General features: G+C 42.3%; 1 protein-coding gene and 1 non-coding gene across 2 annotated transcripts in view; both read left to right on the top strand.

Moving 5' to 3' along the window:
* The first annotated feature begins 1314 nt into the window (after positions 1–1314).
* Positions 1315–20648, top strand: part of Iars1 (isoleucyl-tRNA synthetase 1) — a 51557-nt gene continuing 32223 nt past the window's right edge. The window contains exons 1-14 of the mRNA XM_059262959.1: positions 1315–1414; positions 5083–5208; positions 5871–6027; positions 6245–6364; positions 8048–8130; positions 9785–9902; positions 11373–11520; positions 13809–13896; positions 14450–14510; positions 15174–15269; positions 16462–16584; positions 17176–17267; positions 18207–18305; positions 19174–19300. Coding sequence (XP_059118942.1) covers positions 5090–5208; positions 5871–6027; positions 6245–6364; positions 8048–8130; positions 9785–9902; positions 11373–11520; positions 13809–13896; positions 14450–14510; positions 15174–15269; positions 16462–16584; positions 17176–17267; positions 18207–18305; positions 19174–19300 — 1431 coding nt within the window. The 5' untranslated portion in view covers positions 1315–1414; positions 5083–5089. The remainder of the gene's footprint in view (positions 1415–5082; positions 5209–5870; positions 6028–6244; positions 6365–8047; positions 8131–9784; positions 9903–11372; positions 11521–13808; positions 13897–14449; positions 14511–15173; positions 15270–16461; positions 16585–17175; positions 17268–18206; positions 18306–19173; positions 19301–20648) is intronic.
* Positions 3156–3288, top strand: LOC131912153 (small nucleolar RNA SNORA84). Its single transcript, XR_009379559.1, has one exon. It is a non-coding gene; the product is annotated as a small nucleolar RNA SNORA84 (small nucleolar RNA).

Here is a 20648-nt window from a genome sequence, read left to right as displayed (position 1 = left end):
CCTTAGTTCTATTTCTGCACTCTGAACAGAGAACAGACATGAAGTGAACCAGCTGGCAGCTTAGAGTGCAAACTTAAAAGCATTGCAAAGTTTATTCCTGGTCAATAAAGATACTTTTATTCAAGTAAGAAAGAGGACAGGGAAACACTGCATCTAATCTTGACACAGTAGGGTCGAAAACATAGTAAATGTTGCATAAACACTCAATAGTTATCAAAATGTTCTTAAACTTGTTAAGCTTTCTATCTCTTTTAGGCCAAACCCATTTTTTTTTTTTTCTTTCCTGTCACTAATGGATAAAATGGGCACTTGGTCACCAACTCTGTCAACTTTTCAAAGTCAAAACTTTCCTTTATAGATTGCTGCCAAGCTCTGGGTTCTCTCTTGTTCCTGACCAGCTCTGGAGGGTACTAAGTAGATATATAATAATAAGCCTTTTTTTAAATTAAAAGAATCATTCCAAATAGAGTTCAGTATAAAGTGTTCAGATTGTTGTCAGGCCCTTTCTTCCCTTCTTTTTCCATTTACCACACAAAAGGAGTATCCAGGTTAACCTGCCTTGTTCCCAAAAATAATTGTGAGACGTTTTCAGTAGTGACATAAGTTTTAGGTGTCACAGCTGGGAATCTCAGTTGGTAGAGTGTGTGACTATAGTGCATAAAGCCCTGTCAGGCTCATCCCGCAACACCATATAAAAACAGGCGTGGTGGGGCACTTCTGTAATTCCAGCACTGTGAGCTGGAGACAGGAGGAATTGAAGTTCAAGGTCATCCTTGGCTTCTTAGGAGTTCTGTGGCCAGCAGAAGATACGCAAGACCCGATGTCCAAACTAATTTTAAATGGTGTGAAATGTCCAGATCTTAAATATACTGCATCAATATTTAAGAATACTGACATAGGGCCGGGCGGTGGTGGCGCACGCCTTTAATCCTAGCACTCGGGAGGCAGAGCCGGGCGGATCTCAGTGAGTTCGAGGCCAGCCTGGACTACCAAGTGAGTTCCAGGAAAGGCGCAAAGCTACACAGAGAAACCCTGTCTCGAAAAACCAAAAAAAAAAAAAAAAAAAGAATACTGACATAGGTACTCAAGATGAAGAGAATGGGTGTCTCTCGTCCATAGGCCAAGGCTTGGAAGCCGAACTACCTGTGCTCCCGCAGTGGTGCAGTGACTGTGCGGCTCTCATTCGCCTGTGGTGAAGACCTTCTCCTTCCTCGGCAGTGACGCTCCCGACCTGCACTGCAGTTGTGCATGGACCAATCGCCACACGTGTTGTTTGTGGGTGCAGGATGGCACACGCTGATTGGGCGACGCGGAGCCGGGCTGAGCCTAGCGCTGTCAGTGTTGCATCACCTCCGGGCGCGGTTCCGGAGCGTGGTCGCCTCCTGCAACCTGGAGTCGCCAGGTTGTTCCCCAGGTAAGTCCTACCCTCTGCCCCTCCGGCCCCTCACTGCACCCAGTCCGACCTGCAGAGCAAGGCCTGCACGTTTTGTAACCTCCACACAACACAAGGCAATGAAAAAGAAGCACGCTGCTTCCCGCCGTGAGTGAGCTGCGTGCACGGAGCTATTTCCAGAGGGCGGGTCTGGAGGGGATCCCATAAGTAGCATTGCAGAACTCAGACCTGCGCACAAATCTGGCCTGCCTCATTAGGTGGAGGACCGAGATCCTTAGAAGTCCCCCAGTCTCTTAATGAGACCGTGGTGGCTTTTGAGCTGGGTGGTTTGAGAATGCAGGGTGTTACAGTATCCGGGAGAGGATAGGAAGGTGGCTGAGGTCACCGCCAAGTTTAGGTATTGAAAAGGACTAACCTACGAACCATTCTGGAGGCCAGGCTTCTCCCAATTGTCCCGGGTTTGCGCGTATTTATCCCTGGGTACCAAGGTGGGTTGTGCGTGGCGTGCTTGTCCTGGGCACACAGAGTCTGGTAATGCAGTTGAAGTTCACTCCTGGCAGCCGCACAAAACATACCGACTATTCAGTGGGGTTTGGAGGTGTGAAGAGATGCCTTATCAGTATCTCCCATAGGATTGGACAGAAGATGGGCAGAAGACTCTACCCAATGTACCATGAGATTTGTAAGAGCTCGTCATCATGTTGGGTCAGAAGATGAGGGCGTCGTCGTTGTCACTTTAGCTTAGAGTATGTGTGATGAGTATGTGAGAGTGGCACTTGGTTTCCAACCTAATGAATTTATGCTTCTCGTTTTTAGTGAGTTAAGGAAATAAGCAAAAATCGTTGAAAAAAATCATATACTACGTGTAATACAAACTGGTATATCCAGACTTACTCTTTTGTTTCTCAGTGTATAGGTAGAAAGTATAGAGTCGGTCTCCTCTATCCACTAGTTCTGCATCTGCAGTTTCAACCAACCTGTGGTCATACTATGCAGTTAGGTTTATGATGGTGACATATGTACTGTACATGTACAAACTAATTTTCCTTGGTCATTATTTCCTAAACAATATAGCACAGTAACTTTATCTGGCATTTAAATGTATTAGATATGATAAATAAAATATATAGGTAGATGCACGTGTTATATGTTAATAGTGCATTTTATATAAGAGAATTGAGCATCCTTGGTATGGTAGGTGTGTGCCAACATAAGCAGCAGCATCCACGGTGTTTCAGTATACTGTCTCAAGATAAGTTGAGGTCTCGGCAGAAGTAGTGTAGAAGTAGCTGAACAGACAGGTGGGGATGTGGTTCGGTTGGTAGAGTGCTTGCCTTGCATGCACGAAGTTCTAGGTTCAAGCCTCAGCCCTTCATAAAAGCACAGTTGTGAGCTGGAAGTGGTGGTACACACCTTTAATTCCAAAACCTAGGAACTCTGAGTTCAGGGTCAGCCATTGTGAAACTCTGTCACCAAAACAAATAAACAAGAAAACAAACAAAAACCCCAAACACTTGTAATACCAACATTCAGGGTGTAAAGGCAAGAGGAGCAGAGGGTCAGAGTTATGCCCAGCTACCCAGAACTCTGAGACAGCCTCAGAAGGCAAATGAAATCTCAGAAGAGGAAGCTAAGGCTAAAATGTCCTGAAGGAGTTGCAAAGTAAGGAGGAAGAAAGGCCTGGATTGTGTTTGGAAGGAAGAAGGTGGGTCCTCTTTGTTCATAACCTGGCAGTGCCCTCCCCACCGCTTCTGCCCCCACTGCCCTGTGGTTGCTGGAGGCTGTTGTGTGGGTACAGCTCTCCAGTGGATACAATGGGCTAGAAAAACCCTGTGATTTATGCATGGGAGCTGTTTCTTCTCAACAGCTGCCATAGCCCGGTCATTGGTACATTGCTCTTCCTTAAACAGTGAGTGCGGTTGCACCCAGCCTTTGTATTTTCGAGAACAATACTGTGATTCTCAACCTTTTGAGAACAGCAGAGACAACATATTAAGTTCAGGAAAAACTATCCTCTCACTTCCCAGAAAGCTTAGATCTCGTGTTCTCAATAGGACACTGTGTGAATGATGTGTTCCAAGTGTGTTGTGCAGGAGCTTCTCCCAGGGATCTATTTAAAATGCACATTCTGACCCCTTATGAGTCAGCATTTCTGATAGCTCCCAGAGACAAGAGCCGTCACAACAGTAGATTAGGATTGACAAAATGGATGTGTTGGTATGTAAAGATTGCTTACCAATCTCTTACTGAACCAATAGGACCCTTGGTAAATAAGAACAGAGACTTCTTTCCATCTTTGAAAGGCTGGATGCTGTAATGTAGTAACAGCTGATCCCAAACGCCATGTACTTCTTAGTAGTGCTTAGTGATGTGCTCTGATTGAGAAAGGCTGTTTTAGATAATTGACCCACCTGTTTTTGTTTTTTCTGTAAAACACTCGAGACACTTGAAATGAAAAAATTAATGAATGTCTAAGAAAAGTATTCTTTATTGTTATTATTTGGGTCACAAAAATTTCTGGTAGCCTCTTATCTGCCTGCTACTTTCCGATCTGGTTGAGGTGTGTAGGGCCCTCTCTCTCAGATAGTGGGATTCCCGAGGTCATAGGTGTCTGTCTTCTCTGTTCTGTTATCATTAGCAGTCCTGCTCCTTTATAATTGGATTTTGGCTTAGAAGTCTGGTCACCAGCATGGTTAGAATTTAAATGATAATGCACACATGCATCATGCATATTAATAATAAAGCAGGGGTTTTATTTGTTTTGAGACAGGATCTCAGTGCGTAGTTCTGGCAGGCTTGCAACTCAGTATATAAACCAGGTAAGCCTCAGACTGCCTGCCTCTCCCTTCCAAGTGATGGGAGTAAAAGTGTGAACCATTTTGTCTGTCCTAAAGTTTTAAAAATTTAAAAAAAAAAAAAAAAAAAGAAGGGTAAGAAGTGTCTTAGATTGGGTTTTTATTGCTTCAGTAAAACACCATGACCAAAAAACAAGTTGGGGAGGAAAGGGTTTATTTGGCTTACAACTTGTACATCACTATTCATCATCAGAGGAAATCAAGACAGGAACTCACACAGGGCAGGAACCTGGAGGCAGGAGCTGATGCAGAGGCCATGGAGAAGTGCTGCTCTCTAACTTGCTCCTGGTGACTTGCTCAGCCTGCTTGCTTTTTTTTTTCCTCCTTTGGTTTTTCAAAATAGAGTTTCTCTGTGTCACCTTAGCTGTCCTGTAACTTACTCTGTAGACCAGGCTGGCCTCAAACTCTGCCTGCCTCTGCCTCCCAAGTGCTGGGATTAAAAGTGTGCGCCACCACCCTCCTGATGTGGAAATTTTGTTTTATATGAAATATAAATAGGCAAATTGTTACAGAGTTAGCAACAAGGTTAGTAGTTTCCGGGGGCTGAACAAAAGAGAATGTGATTGCTAATGGTTTTGGGGGGAGAATTGAAAATATTCTGAAATAGATAGTGGTGGTGGTTATATGCCTTTAAATATCCTCAAAACTAGCTGATTTGTATATGTTAAAAGAGCACACTGTATAGTATATACATCATTACCCAATAAAGCTTTTGCTTTAACACACACAGTGTGGACAGTCATGTGTTCATATACTTTAGTAATATGTTAGCTTGCTATTCATTCCTAAATTAGGAATTGCTAATGACTGTAGCAAATTTGATTTCTCTTGCAGCAACAGAATGGTTCAACAAGTTCCAGAAAACATCAGTTTTCCTGCTGAAGAAGAGAAAATCTTGCAGTTCTGGTCCAAATATAATTGTTTCCAGGAATGCTTAAAGCAGTCAAAAAACAGGCCAAAGTATGTGAGTTTCTGTGGTAAAGATAGAATCCTTACAAATACTTGTTTCTTGTACAGAGTTCCATTAGTGTGCACACCCTTCATCTCACAGAAGCTCCCCTTTCTACACATTAGGAACTCAGTAGTGAACTGACCGAGAGATTTCCGGGTTGTCAGAAGCCATCTAAATGGAGTTTATCTACCATTTCCTTTTGTGCATTTACAATCATCTCTGCTCTCACTTAGCACCTCAACATAAGCTTTTGTGGGTGGGTCCTACAGCATTTCTGCCTTAGTCTCTATTCATAGTAAAGTAGTAAAGACTACTAATCATTGGTTTCATTATGAACCTTCCCTGTTTAAAAGTTTTATGATGGATGTCTATTGCTCTGCTTCATTGATACGGTAACTCAAGATCAGTCTTAACTTGCCTTATGTCTTGGAGATAATAAATGAAGAACAGATGACTGAGTAACAGTCCTGCCCCCCACCCCCAGCTCTGTCAGAATGACCTTTCTGAAGGTGGGACCTCCAGTAAATTTCTAATCAATGTCTATTTCCTAGTCCTGTTGACCACCCTCCCACCCCCCTGAATATTTCAGTATCGTAGCTACTTGATAAATAAATGTCCTGAATTTTTGCCGTTTTAAAAATGAGTTGCTGTATTCTGTATTATCTGTTAGATTTACCTTCTACGATGGGCCTCCCTTTGCAACCGGACTGCCTCACTATGGACATATACTTGCGGGGACAATTAAAGATATAGTTACAAGATACGCTCACCAGAGTGGGTTTCACGTTGACAGAAGATTTGGATGGGATTGTCATGGCTTACCTGTGGTATGTCTGAGTCTCCAGTCTTGTAATGTTCTGATGTCTGTAAACCAATCAGATGTTCCCTTTGAATTCTTGTCCATGTTACTGTTTATTGTTTGGTTTCTCTGTCGAGTTTTCTTTTTATTTATTTATTTTAGCTTTTTTGGTTTCTGTTGTGACTTACTTGTATTTGTTTCATAAGGTGTGGTTGCTAACACAGCCATCTTACCTATATCTCCAGGAATATGAAATTGATAAGACACTGGGGATCAAAGGGCCAGAGGATGTGGCCAAAATGGGGATTGCGGAGTATAACAAACAGTGCCGAGCAATTGTGATGAGATACTCTACCGAGTGGAAGGTATGTTGGCTGTTTTCAAAAGAATGAATAGTTTAGTTTTGAGATGGGACTAGGAATAGTTGATCATCCTTTGTGCTTTTTATGAAATGTCCCCAAATATGGCTGTCCATGTGAGCTTGTGTCACAAGAGGGGTTGGATTCTCCTACCCTGTTAATATTAACCACGTGGTCCGATTATTATTCCTACAGTTTTTCTCTAGCCTCTTGCCCACTGTCATCTTTTCTTTAAAAATCTCTCCATCTGTATCCTTGTGTTCTCAGAGTACACACACACACACACACACGCACACGCACACGCACACGCACACAGACACGCACACACCCATGCGTGCACACACATGCACTCTCCTCCTCTTCACAGTCCTCCATGCAGGCTGTTGTGTTTCCCTCCCACAATGCTCTCCTTAGAGCTCTCTGTCATGACATTGAGTGCATTCAGTTTATTAGCATAAAGAGTCCAGTTTTCCTTAGCATGAAAGCCAGGGCTCAGTTTTCTCTTAACTTTCTTGCCTAATACAGTGGAGGGAAGTTCTGATAACGTGAACTCAGGCTAAATGTAGATCTGCTTCTAAAATCTAATTTTTTTTCCTGAGCTCTTCCCTTCCCCGATTCCCACCTTAAGGCAGGATCTTACTGTCCAGTCCTGGCTGGATTGGAACTCAGATCTGCCTGTCTCTGCCTCCTGGGTGCTAGGATTAAAGGTGTGAGCCATCATGCTCTTCCATTTTTCTAAAAGTTCTTCATTTTGAGATAACCTAAAGCATATAACTATCCACCTGTTATGAAACAGTCCCTTATGCCCTTCATCTACCATTTCCCAGCTGCTGACATCTTCAGTAACACAAAAGCAGTTAGTTAACATAAACAAAATATTATCCACTTGTACTACCGATCTTTATGACCCCAGTGTCTATCCAGGATCGGCCATTGCCTTTACTGGCATGGCTTCTTAGTTTCCTTCGATATATGATGCTCATTTACTCTGTCTTTTCGGGAGCAGGGACAGAAGGTTACTAGGGCTTGAATCTATCACGTTGTGCATGCTTAAACAAGTGCTATTCTGTACCAATTAAAGCTATATCCAATTAATCGTTTGCTTCATTAAGATGCTGCCTGGCTGTTTAGTTTTCCCTTGGTCATGTGTGGGTTTTGCTTTGCAGTTAATAAGTATCTTATGGGAATACTGTTTCCAGCATGGTTTTTCTTACGATACTTTTGGTCCTTATTTTTTAGCAGCTGTTGGTAAATCCTTCCTAGCTATAACTATTTCTCTGATGTTTGCCAAGTAATGGTTGCAAAAGACTTTTAGCAGTTAATATTTGCTGGGTCTGGTGGCATGCCCGCAGAATCTCCGTACCGGGGAGACAGAAAGAGGATCATTTTAAGTTTGAAGTCAGTTTGGTTTATATAACAACTTTCAAATCAGCCAGCGATACATTGTGAACCCCTGCTCCCCCCTCAAAAAATACATGATGACTTAGATAAATAAATATTTATACTGATAAATAATAAAATCTATATATAAGAAATGAATGCTAAGAAAACTAGTCACCTTAGGTGTTGTTTAAAATATGTTTACTTGGACTGTTGATTATTTTGATCCCATAATAGTCATGTAGTAACAATAAAAATACAAATCATGGTATCATTTTCTAATACTACTCTAACATTCATATTCCTAAGTCTACCGTTACCAGACTTGGCCGATGGATTGACTTTGACAATGACTACAAAACACTCTACCCACAATTCATGGAATCAGTCTGGTAGGTTTATTTTAAATTGTGGGAATGATACACGTTCTCTTGCATTGGTCAGAGGAGAAGTGTGCTTGCCTGATGAAGTTTGTTTACCAGTCCATTATTTGATTTTGAAGCAAATGTGTTTATCTTTTATATATTAAAAAATACCTCTATAGCTTTTTCTAAAGCCATGAAAATGATTTACCCCTGATTTTTTTTTTCCCTCATAAAGATGATGTTTGGGCAAGTAGGAGAGGGGTTTTTTGTTTATTTGTTTTCTTTTGGCAGTGCTGAGGACCCTACTCAAGGCTCTTACACACTGGGCAGATACTGTACCACTGAGCTGTATCTGTAGCCCTGTGGGAGAGTGTGTAATCCATTTATTATCCTTCTCGTGGCACACACCCATCCAAGCAGTGGGAGGCTGATGCAGGAAGAATACGAGTTCAGGGCCTGCCTGGGCCACTTAGGAAGAGAGGGACTTTGTCTCACAAAACAGAAACTGCCTCAGGGCTATTGCAGTGAAGGTTTTAAGAAATGAAAAGCAGAATTAAATAAGGCTGCCCACCAGTGCAGTGTGCTATCCAGATGGGAGAAGTGAGTGGTCAACAGGAGAATTTGAGGTGACATTGATCTCTGGTGTCCTTGAATTTCATGTGTTCATCAAAACGTTTTAGTCAGAGTGGCTTGTACTTTTATAGAAGCTGCCTGTTACATAGTTTAAATAATGCATCAGAAACCCAAAGAAACGTCCCAAAATGCTAGTGATATTGGTAAAAATTGTTTTGTCATAACTCTAAGAATTTTAGTGTAAAAATGTATGCTGGTAGGTACAAATTTATATCATTGATAAAGTGCTGTGCCATAAGCACTAATATTTGCCTTTCTTAATCACTGAGGACTGTAGATGTACCCAACCTTCTTATTAAATAAGAAACACAGAACCAATGCAAAGAAGAAAGCCAAGAGGTCAGAGCTAAGAGCTAAAACCTTACCCTTCCTCCTGCAGTGGTCCTACCTCTCCAAACTAGCTACCCCTGTGTTAAAGTCTTTATATAGTGTTCCTGTTCTGCCTTCTCATTGGTTGTAAACCCAACCACATGACCGCCTCATCACAGCCTGTCTGTATAGGCCTCCAGGTTTTCCTTGCTTGGTATTGAGATGAAAGGCATGTGTGTCCAATAATGGCTGTATCCCTGAACACACAGAGACTTACCCAGCTCTACCTACCAAGTGCTGGGATTACAAGTGTACGCCACCACTGCCCTGCTTTCCTATGGCTTGCTAATAGCTCTGACCCCCGGGCAACTTTATTTATTAACATACAAATAACATTTTAATACAAATAAAATATTATCAGAGGACATCCTTCCTTATCAGAAGATGGTAGCCACACCCCAAACCCAACCCCATGCTAGTAGTTGAACTCCAGGCCTTGTACATGCTAGACAAGCTCTCTACTACTAAGTAACACCCCAGCCTTGATAATAACACTTTTCTAGTCTACTTTTAGCCGTTAAATGTTGTTATTTACCAGCAAGCACCCAAATAATAGGTTGTTTGGGTTTTTTTTTCACTTCTTTACCAGAAGAAAATGATAGGAATTGGCATAAAAGTCTGCGTTTGAGTGGTAGATTTTGGTGATGTAGTTGTAAAGCTCCATCTCTTAATTTACCAGGTGGGTCTTCAAGCAGCTGTATGACAAAGGCCTTGTGTACAGAGGTGTGAAAGTCATGCCCTTCTCCACCGCGTGTGGCACTCCCCTTTCTAACTTCGAATCAAACCAGAATTACAAGGTACGTGAAATGATGATTGTTGACTGATTACAATTAAGGTGAATATTCCCAGTTATTCCCAACCTGGACTGGTGGTGCCAGACAGCTGTCACTGCCGAGCTCTGGTAGTACTGCCACTTGTTGCAAGGAGGCTCTGCTAGGTTAAACTGGGGGATGTTTTCTTTGCACTGGGTTTGTCATGTGTCTTAATGTGATTTGGCCATATTGGGTGCCTGCTCTTGTCTAGCTCTGACATAGTTTTTCTCAGCTAGTGTTTTTAGGGCCCTTGCCTTTGGTGACTTTATGTCTTTTCTGGTACCTGTAGCATTGTTTGTTAAAGGAATTGGGAAGAAAGTCTAATTTAGATACTAAGCTATAATAGGTCTTTTCTCTGCTTCACAGGACTTGTGTCGTTACGACTGCACTGTGTCATCTAGAGGGTGAAGGAGAGAGTCTCTGAGAACATGAACTATCTCATGTCTTAGGTGTCTGTACTCACCCTTCACTTTTGCCAATTTATGTGACCCTTATTTTTTAAAGAGATGGTCATTTTTTGGAAGTCTTGTTCATGGCCAAGTTTGGAAATTGTTGCATTTCAGAAGCATTTTATCATCATGGTAGAGAATGTTTTCCCTGATAGATGGGGTGGGGTGTTTCCTTTTTGTATCTTGATTGCCTTTGTTATTGGTTCATGCATATTTAATTGTTGTTTTTGTTGTTTGTTTTGTTTTTGTTTCTCAAGACGGTGTCTCCATATGACAACTCACAGCTCTGGCTGTCCTAGAACTTGCTCTGTAGACCAGGCCGGCCTTGAACTCACAAAGATCCGCCTGCCTCTGCCTCCCTAGTGCTGGGATTAAAGGCATGCACCACCACTGCCTGCCTTTAATAAAAATATTGTAAGCAATAAAACTATACAGTATAATATGCAGAGATAATTATTCTCCAGAACAGTATTGTTATTTAACTTTGTGTACTTACTGTAGATCAGATCACTGTACTAGTGAAACTTCCATTCTTGTTTTTAGTTGTGAGCCTTAGCTTTTAACGGCTAAGCCATCTTTCATGCCCCCAAAATCTTCCATTCATTACTCCTTTTGACACATTATTTTTAATGTTGACAGATGTCATGCATTTTTATTGTAACTGATAGAGGATTTTAAAAATGTAGAAATGGCTTAGCAGTTAGTTAAGAGCCCTGGCTGTTCTTCCAGAGGACCCAAGTTCAATTCCCATCACCTACTTGGCAGCCCACAACTGTTGACTATAACTCCAATTCCAAGGGATCTGATGCCCTCTTCAGACTTTCATGAGCACCAGACATGTATGTTACACAGACATATATTCAAGCCAAATACCCATACTCAGAAAATGAAAAGAATTAGAGCTCATTTTTATCCTAAAATTTGTTTTAGTTCCCTTTCAAATCAGTTCTTTTTACTATGTCCTTTACAGGTTTATAAAATACTGCTTTCTCTCATTGTCTTTCAGGATGTTCAGGATCCTTCAGTATTTGTAACGTTCCCTTTGGAGGAAGATGAAAATACATCCTTAGTTGCTTGGACAACCACTCCTTGGACTCTACCTAGTAACCTTGCCCTGTGTGTCAATCCAGAAATACAGTATGTGAAGATCAAAGGTGAGTATTGGGCTAGTTATTTGTGATTGATACAGATAAAATAATTTTATGTAGATATAAAAGCTTACATTTAATTTTGGAGTAAAACAGTTTTATATGAAGATTTTACTAAAGAAAAGCCATAAGGGCAGGTATGGTGGCACACACCTGTGAGTCTCAGCACACAATAAACTGGTGAGAACCTTGTAAGTTTGAGGTTACCCGAGCAACATAGCAAGATCCTGTCTCAAAACTAGCCAGGCGTGGGAGAGAAAAGGGAAGGATAGGAAAGAAAGGCAGCCTGAAAAGTGGCTTCATTTCTGGTTGAAAGTGACACAGATGTAATTTTTGTACATCATTCCCCTATTCCATGGCAGAGAATTCTTATATTCTCAATTAGGTCCTTCCTTAGAGATTTATATGAAATATGGTGATTGATACTTTCTGCGCAAATATACTTGCAGATTTGGAGAAATTATAGGGAGGAAAAGAGAGAAAAACACATTGGGCAGGGCAAGGGTCTATGGAACACCTGCTTTGGAAGCGGTATGGCATTTCTTCTGGAGTTAAGCAGTTACCAATAGTTTGCCTTAAAATTGAAAGCCGTATCTGGGTTTGGTGGCACGTGCCCCAAATCCTCATACTTGGGATGCTGGAGAATAAAGAGTTTGAGACCAGCCTTGGTTACCTGAGACCTTGTCTCACAAAAGGAAAAATAAAGAATTGAGAGCAGTGAAAACAGGTGCTTGTTCAGATACTGTTACACCTTTGTTTGTGTCAACACTTCGTAGTGGACAAGGCATAGAAGCTGCCTGTGTAGGTGCATGGCGAACATTACCCATCCTTAAAGTGTGTGTGTGTGTATGTGTGTGTGTGTGTGTGGTCTATTTGGTTTCTTCCTGAACCCTGGAGATGCCTGTTGGGAATAGCTGTTGCCCATGGGATCCTAGCTCTGGAGTCTATAGCTGCTTCTCTAAGGGGGTTATGCCATCGTGGCTAGTTTCCTATGTAACCCATGAGTGTGAGCCTGGCACATTAGGGCCTTTCTGATAGATGTTTCAAATATAACTCGTGTGTGTGCGTGACACACACAGACACTCCACTTGTGTGTTTATATATTTTAACTCATTCTTTTCATATTTTATATAAAGTGTGGACTTAGCATATAATAACATTTCTATGATTAACTACATCAGTGGAAACAGTTTTTGAATGAGTTACAAAGGTCCTTAAAAGAGATTCATGGAAATATATGACATGTGTTCTAGTAGGTTATAGTATATCACACTTTATAGTGGGAGTTTAAATATCCATGAGCTTTTGATTGATTTGTTAGAAACGGTTTGTGGTACCTCCATAGAAAAATTCAGTGGTGCTGTATGAAGGAATCAGGCAGAGGCTGAGGAACTGGCTAAGTGGAGAGAGGGGGGGAAAGAGTTGTCTTTGTGTTCTGCTGTACATGATGATAGTCACAGTATGTTAAGTTCACACATGCTGGAAGAGCACCTGAGTATCAGCTTATGGTTGTTCAAAGATGAAGAGAACCTAACATGTCTCACACACACTGGTGTGATGCGTAAAAAAATCATCTAGGTGACTAGACACAGCAGTGCAACTATCTGAGGGGGTGAGTTTACAGGAATGTGGCTTTGTGAGCTACTTGAGTTGTTAATGTTAAGATTTGGGTGGAGGGTGCTTGTGTTGAGGCAGGGTCTCACTGTTTAGACCTTGTTGGCCTGGAACTCACTGTATGGACCAGGCTGGAATGGAACTCAGATCCACTTACAAGGTGCTGGGATTAAAAGGATGTGCCTCCAGGCCTGGCTTAATGTTAGGATTTTTCTTTTTCTTTTTTTTTTTTTTTTTTTGGTTTTTCGAGACAGGGTTTCTCTGTGTAGCTTTGCGCCTTTTCCTGGAACTCACTTGGTAGCCCAGGCTGGCCTCGAACTCACAGAGATCCGCCTGGCTCTGCCTCCCGAGTGCTGGGATTAAAGGCGTGCGCCACCACCGCCCGGCTAGGATTTTTCTAACATTCACATATATTGCCTTTAGAAGGAGAAAATAAGGATTAATTTCCCAAGGTGGCCTTGGATGCAATTAATAATGGCCACCTCCCCTGCTGCCTTTGATGTCTTTGGCACATCTGGGCTAGCAGTGCTCCCTAGCTTTGCAGTGTCCTCTGTGGGTCCAGGGCACACAGTAGATACAGGTGACACGAGCTTCTTGGTGCAAGAAACATGTCTGGTGTGTGTCTTCATAGTCAGCTAGTCTGAATGTCACTAAGGTCCTCTTTTCCTTCATTGTGATAGATGTTGCCAGGGGAAAACTGTTCATTTTAATGGAAGCCAGATTATCGGCCCTTTATAAGCTGGAGAGTGACTATGAGATCCTTGAAAGGTGAGTGTTCATATAGTCAGGTGTGTGTGTGTCTGTCTTTAGTTCTTAAAAGAGATAAGTCTTTGTCATCCTAAAGCTGAATTGTTTAAGTTGAGTTTTAGGTACCAAATATGTTTAAGTCACACATTTCTGCATTTGTGACAATGGCTGCAAGGCTCAGGTGAAGGTGACTTGGTCTAGATTCGGCTTCCTTGCTTTTATTTATTTTTTAATTTCTTTTATTTTGTGTGCATGTTATATGTGGGAGGGTGTGCACATGTATGCCATAAGTAAGCATCACATGTCCTCCTCAGTCACTGTCTAGGTTAGTTTTGAGATGGGCTCTCTCTGAACTTGGGGTCCCAGTTTAAGTTAAGTTTGCAAGTCCCATGGATGCCCCTGTTTCCTCCTCTCCAGCTCTGGAATTGTAGGCACACACCACCATTCCCAACTTTCTACACGTGTTTCAGGGATCCAAACTCTAGTTCTCATGCTTGAGCAGGATGCATTTTACTTACTGAACCGTCTCCCTGCCTTTTTTGCTTTGATTTACGGATTTATCTTCTTTTTTAAGATTTCCTGGAACCTCTCTCAAAGGCAAGAAATACAAGCCCCTGTTTGACTACTTTATTAAGGCAAGTTCAGAACTGTTACGCTGTGGCTCTCTGCGTTCATTTCCTTGATAATAGGACTGAGGTGATGAGTGTGATTCACATGGCCTCTTTATTAATACTGTTCTCGTGTGTCTGAGTCCAAAACTCTGCTTTCATATTAGAAAATTGCTTTCTCTTTGAATTAATTAGTATTCTATTACTGACCGGCCTGCTAGTCACATCTCTAGACTGGCCTTTTCCTTTCCCATCTGTGCCTTTGCTGTAAGTTTGTCTCCTGTTTTCAATACCCTTTGCTTTTCTGTCATTGTATTACTGAGTTCAGTTCACTTTCACGTCTCTGCCTCTTGTGTGCGTGTGCGCGTGTATGTGCGTGTATGTGTGTATATGCATGTGGGTTTAAGTGTGTATAAGTGTGCATACATACATGGAGGTCAGAGGTTGATGCCATATCTCTTTTTGATTGCTCTCCACTTTAATTACTGAGGCAAGGTCTCCTGTGGAACCTGAAGCTTGCCGGTCAGCTAGTCTGTGTAGCCAAGCTTGTCCCAGCGACTCCTGTCTCCACTTCTCTGCATTTGTCTTCATAATTTGAATTATTTTGTCTCTTCTATTTACATGTTCACTAGTTAATTTCAGGCCGTTCTCCTGTGTTCCATCTAAGGCTTTGCAACCTTTCTCTTCCAGTGTAAAGAGAGTGGGGCCTTCACGGTGCTTGTTGACCACTATGTGAAGGACGAAGAAGGCACAGGAGTCGTGCACCAGGCCCCTTACTTTGGTGCTGTGAGTAGCATTATCTTGCAGCTGTGTTTATGAGAAGTAAATGTCAGTGGCCACTTTGCCTGGGATGCTGAGTCACGAGTCTCATTAAGCTTGTCCCTCTTGCCAAGACCAATGGAGTCGGCTTTTTTCTGGGCTCATTGCCTCCAAAGATGGCATAGAAACTTGGCATCTGCAATTTCCATTCCTCTTGTTGGTTTCTGGAAGCAGGTCAAACCTTGAGCTATAGTAAATTCTAATACAGCTGCTATCTTTCTTGCTGAGATTAAATTGCAAATGTAGTAAAGTGCTCAGCATCCGTCACATGGAGTGTTAATGAGTAGCACTTTGGATCCACTTCTGAAGCATCATGGTGTAACCTAGGAAAGCTGTCCCACCTGAAGCCTCTTTACTGAATGATGGGGAATACTTGAGATCAGTACTGTCCTCCTTCAGAGTCTCTTGATAGGATGCAAAGCTGTATATGTACATCAGGCATTGTGTCTTCCATCTAGCTGGGCTGTCGTTTTTCAAATATGCATGTATATTATTACAAATAAAATTTAACTTAGTGGAGGATTTTTGTTTTATTTTATTTTTTGTTTGTTTAGTTTTGGGGTTTTGTTTTTGTTGTTGTTTTTTGTTGTTTGCTTTTTGAGATAGGGTTTCTCTACCCTGCCTGTCCTGAAACTCACTCTGTAGACCAGGCTGGCCTCGAGCTCACAGAGATCTGCTTGCCTCTGCCTCCCAAGTGCTGGAGTTGAAGCCATGCACCAACATCGCCTGGCTTAGTTTTGTTTTTTTTTTTTTTTTTTTTTGAGAAATGGTCCCACTATGTAGCCTTTATTCTTGACTGGCTATGTAGACTAGGCTGTCCTTGAATTCGGAGACCCACCTGCCTCTGCCTCCTGAATGATGGGATTAAAGTTGTGCACCACTGACCAGGCTATGATTTAGTTTTAAAATGTTCGTATGTGGCATCTCTAATTGTTGGGATGATTGAGCTAGATAATCTAACCCCTGTCTAGCTGTGAGGCCTAGATTCTGTAGGTGGTCCTTAAGTCACCTCCAGTTAGAAGCAGAAGGTAACTAGATGCTATAAGATAGTACTGAAAAATTACCTTACAAATCTCTGAACTCAAGGTTTTCTCTTTCCGCACACATATACTTAGACACCTTTATCCCCGGCGGCCCCTCCCTCTTCTTGTTTTCTCAGGATGACTATCGGGTCTGTATGGACTTCAACATTATTCAGAAAGACTCAGCCCCTGTTTGCCCTGTGGATGCTTCAGGCTGCTTCACAGAAGAAGTGACACATTTTGTGGGACAGTATGTGAAGGTCTGTGGTTTGTGTTACATGGAAGGGTGTCGGGCCCATCATACTTATTTCAGTAAGGAAATTTACTCAACTAATTAGTCTTTATTATTTACAGTTTTGTTAGAATGAATGTAGACGTTTTAAAATTTAAAGCACTTAAGCTCAGCTATCAGGAGCCCCATTCAGAGGGCCTACTGTGTTTCGATGAGGAAGCATGTTACAGTTTCGTCAGTCGGGGTTGGGAGAACTGCCCTGTAGATTGTCCTGGAGCAGCCTGTTATACTCAGGTCACCGTTTCCGTTTGTAAACTTCACTGCCTGAAAAGTTACAGTTATATTTTTAAATTAAGTAGCTAAAACGGAGCCGAGTAGTTTCCTGGGTTTTGTTTTTAATGTGGTGGTGAGGGTGAAGCCAAGGGCTCATGCATTCTGGGTAAGCTTCTACCCTCTAGGTGTATTTCAGCCCCCTGAACAGATATCTCCCAATGACACCAATTATTTGTGCCTTTTATTCATTATGCAATATCAGATCTTAGTGATATCTTTATACTGCTATAAGTTGTTATTACGTATGCTGGGGTGCTCTGATGACTGCGTTTTACTTCTGTGACAGGATGCTGACAAGCATATCATCAGGATGCTGAAGGAGCAGGGCCGACTGCTTGTGGCCAGCACCTTCACTCACAGCTACCCTTTCTGCTGGAGGTGAGAGGAAGCGGACTGTTGTAGTGGAGCGTCACAGCTCTGGGGACACTCGTGTTGCTTGTGCCTGGGTAGTTTGCCCCATGATGTCCTTTAGAATTGCTGTTTAGAAGCATTTTAGGAGAGAAATTGTGTGGGGAAAATAGACATATATACATATCTGTCTTGTGTTGTGATCACTTGTTTTTTAAGATGACAAACATCTCTGAAATTTTATGATGGAATTTGTTTAGTTAGCCAGGTTTTAGTGTAAGAACATCCTATAAACATTCAGATCAAAGTGTAGTGTTCCGTGCCCTGAAATTCGTCCTCACGTTTTCTCCCATGCCCCTCTTCTATCAGAAGAACCATTTTCTAAGGTTTTAAAAACAGGAAAAAAAAAAGTGTGTGTATGTGTATGTATGTGCACGTGTGTGCGCATGTGCACATGCACTCTCAGAAGCCAGAACAGTGTGTCAGGACTTCTTAAGCTGACGTGACAGGCTGTCGTGAGCAGTGGGTGCTGGGATCTAAATTTGGGTCCTCTGCAGGAGCAGCAGGTACTCTTTACCTGCCGAGTCATCTCTCCGACCCCTAATTTTGCTCGACTTTTTACTGAAAGGACATGACGAAGCTTAGACATCTGTGTGTGTATGTGTGTGTTTGTTTTTCAATTGATTTGTTTGATGTGTGTGTGCATGCCTGTGTGGAGGTCAGAACAATATGTAGAGGTTGGTTCTCTTCATCGACCATGTTGGCTGGAGATTGAACTCAGGTCATCAGGCTTGACAGCATGTCCCTTTACCTTCTGAGCCGTCTTGCTGGTGCAGACATGTGTAATGTAAAATAGAAGTGAATGTCATCACTGAGCAGGTGGCAGTGATGCTGATTATAATAAAGTCAGTCTTGGGCTTGGTGTCTGTGTGTCTGTCTGACTGGCGGCATCTGTGTTCTGGTCCCCAGGTCAGACACTCCCCTCATTTACAAGTCGGTGCCCAGCTGGTTTGTGCGTGTGGAGCACATGGTGGACCAGCTACTGAAGAACAATGACCTGTGTTACTGGTGAGCATGAGATGAGTTCCTTCTTTGGTCCTTTGCACGTAGTGAGTCTGGTTCATACTCTTCAGAATTAACTAGCTATCTCCGATTGTTGTAATTTGTAACTGTCTTTATTCTCTGGGTAAGGGACACGGAAGCATATACAGTTGAAGTAATACCTGCTTACGACAGAAGATGTAAGAACTCACTTTTCTTTGTAAAACCCAAGTGTCACCTGCCTGTAATTTTCAGGATGAACTGACTTTGGGGAAAACAGCTCAGCCAGATATGGCGGCACACACCTTTGATCCCAGTGCTTGGGAAGCAGAGGCAGGCAGACCTCTGAGTTCAAGACTAGCCTGCCCTACATAGTGAGTTCCAGGACAACCTGAGCTACACGGTGAGACTGTGTCTCAGAAACAAATGAACAAACAATCCTGTATTCAAACTATTAACTTCAATAATTTTCATTATAATGACTAATGTATAGCTGCCAAAACCATTTATTTATACTTAAGCAATTTAGGTGCTTGTGTTCCTGATAAGGGTTTTACAAAGAAAAGTGAATTCTTACATCTTCTATCATAAGCAGGCATTACATCAACTGTATATGATGTATGTGGTATCTTCAGCACTTGGCTTTACATAAACTTTGTCCTCCCCAGCTGCTCTTCCCAGAAAGTGCCAGCCCAGCTCATGAATAAGCAAATAGGCACAAAAAAACAAAAACCTTCTCAAACATGTGCTAATGCCACCTGTTCAGAGAACGTGTTGGTCGGGAGCTTAGTTTAGTGTTTTCACAAAGCGCCACACAGGCTTGTGTCAGTGTGGTTTATCATTTCTCACCTTCTGTTATTCCTGCATGGCTGATGATGTAATCTGTCTGCGGCAGGGTCCCAGAGTTTGTACGAGAAAAGAGGTTTGGAAATTGGCTGAAGGAGGCACGTGACTGGGCAATTTCCAGAAACAGATACTGGGGCACCCCCATCCCACTGTGGGTCAGTGAAGACTTCGAGGAGGTGAGGCTGGGCAGATGGCTTTGTGTTGAGCGTTGCTGAAGTTCTTTGTCGTGGTACATGGGTATGGTGTTAAAAAATGTGGAATCTTACTGTCTTTCTTAATGATGGTTTACGATAATCTGTTTATGGGTTTAATTTTTATTTAAATGCAGCTTTAAATTTTTATTCTGTAAAATGGGGAAAAAATAGTAATTTTTTTTTTTTTCAGTGAAATCCACACATTAGATGGTGGGTGGGTGTTGTTTTGATTTCTCCCATCCCCTGCTACAACATTAAGTTATAGAACTAACTTCAAGTTAAAATGACCTGTTGGATATGAGGAACGCCTTCAATCTCAGCACTCAGGGGGCAGAGGCAGGTGAATCTGCCAGTCTCTGGCCAGCCTGGTCTCCACAGAAAGTTCTAGGTGAGCCAGAGGGACATACTGATGCTCTGCCTCATAAAGAAAGAAAGGAAGGAAGGAAGGAAGAAAGCAAGCTAGAAAGTAAGCTAAACTGCACTTATTAATAATGCAAAGGGGAAACCTGGTGAAGAAGAAACATCTCAAACGTTGCACACCTTAATGTCTGAAATTGTGTTTGTTTGTATGTGAGTATAGATGTATACACTTGGGTAGGCAGACAATATTCCATGGCAGAACCTTCTGTCCAGTGTGGAGAGCATGCCAACAGCATTGAGCAGAAATACTCAAGGGTTTGGTGGATTTCCTACAAGGACCTATGTAGCTGAAGTTTTCCTGTGTTCCAGCCTGCCGGCAGTTGGGACAAATCTCTCCCACTCGCATCCCCCAAGTAAACACACAGAGACTTATATTACTTATAAACTCTATGGCCATGGCAGGCTTCCTGCTATCTGTTCTTATATCTTAAATTAACCCATTTCTATAAATCTGTACCTTGCCACGTGGGTCGTGGCTTACCGGTATCTTACATCATGCTTCTTCTCATGGCGGCTGGCAGCATCTTCTGACTCGGCCTTCTTCTCCCCGGCATTCTCCTCTCTCTTGTCCCGCCTATACTATACTTCCTGCCTGGCTACTGGCCAATCAGTGTTTTATTTATCAGTCAATCATAGCAACATATATATTCACAGCATACAGGACATCCCACAGCAGACCAGAGAGGCAACAGTGTAGTTCTTGAGTCAGAAAGCTTTTCAGGACTGAAGGGGAGGAGCAGAGAAAGGCCGTGGGTGCCTCTAGGAAACAGGGGCCTTTCCCTGCATGAAACAGTCTCTCCTGCTGCTCTGACCCCTCCCTGTCACGTGGTCCTCATTCCCTGATCCACCTACCTCCACCTCAGCTCTTTACCTGAACATAGTCCTGACTCCTTGTGACTTGGGCTAATTT

Source organism: Peromyscus eremicus, chromosome 5, assembly GCF_949786415.1.
Source record: "Peromyscus eremicus chromosome 5, PerEre_H2_v1, whole genome shotgun sequence".
NCBI lineage: Eukaryota > Metazoa > Chordata > Mammalia > Rodentia > Cricetidae > Peromyscus > Peromyscus eremicus.
The sequence above is the reverse complement of the archived record's forward strand: the minus strand, read 5'-3'. Positions and strand labels throughout refer to the sequence as shown.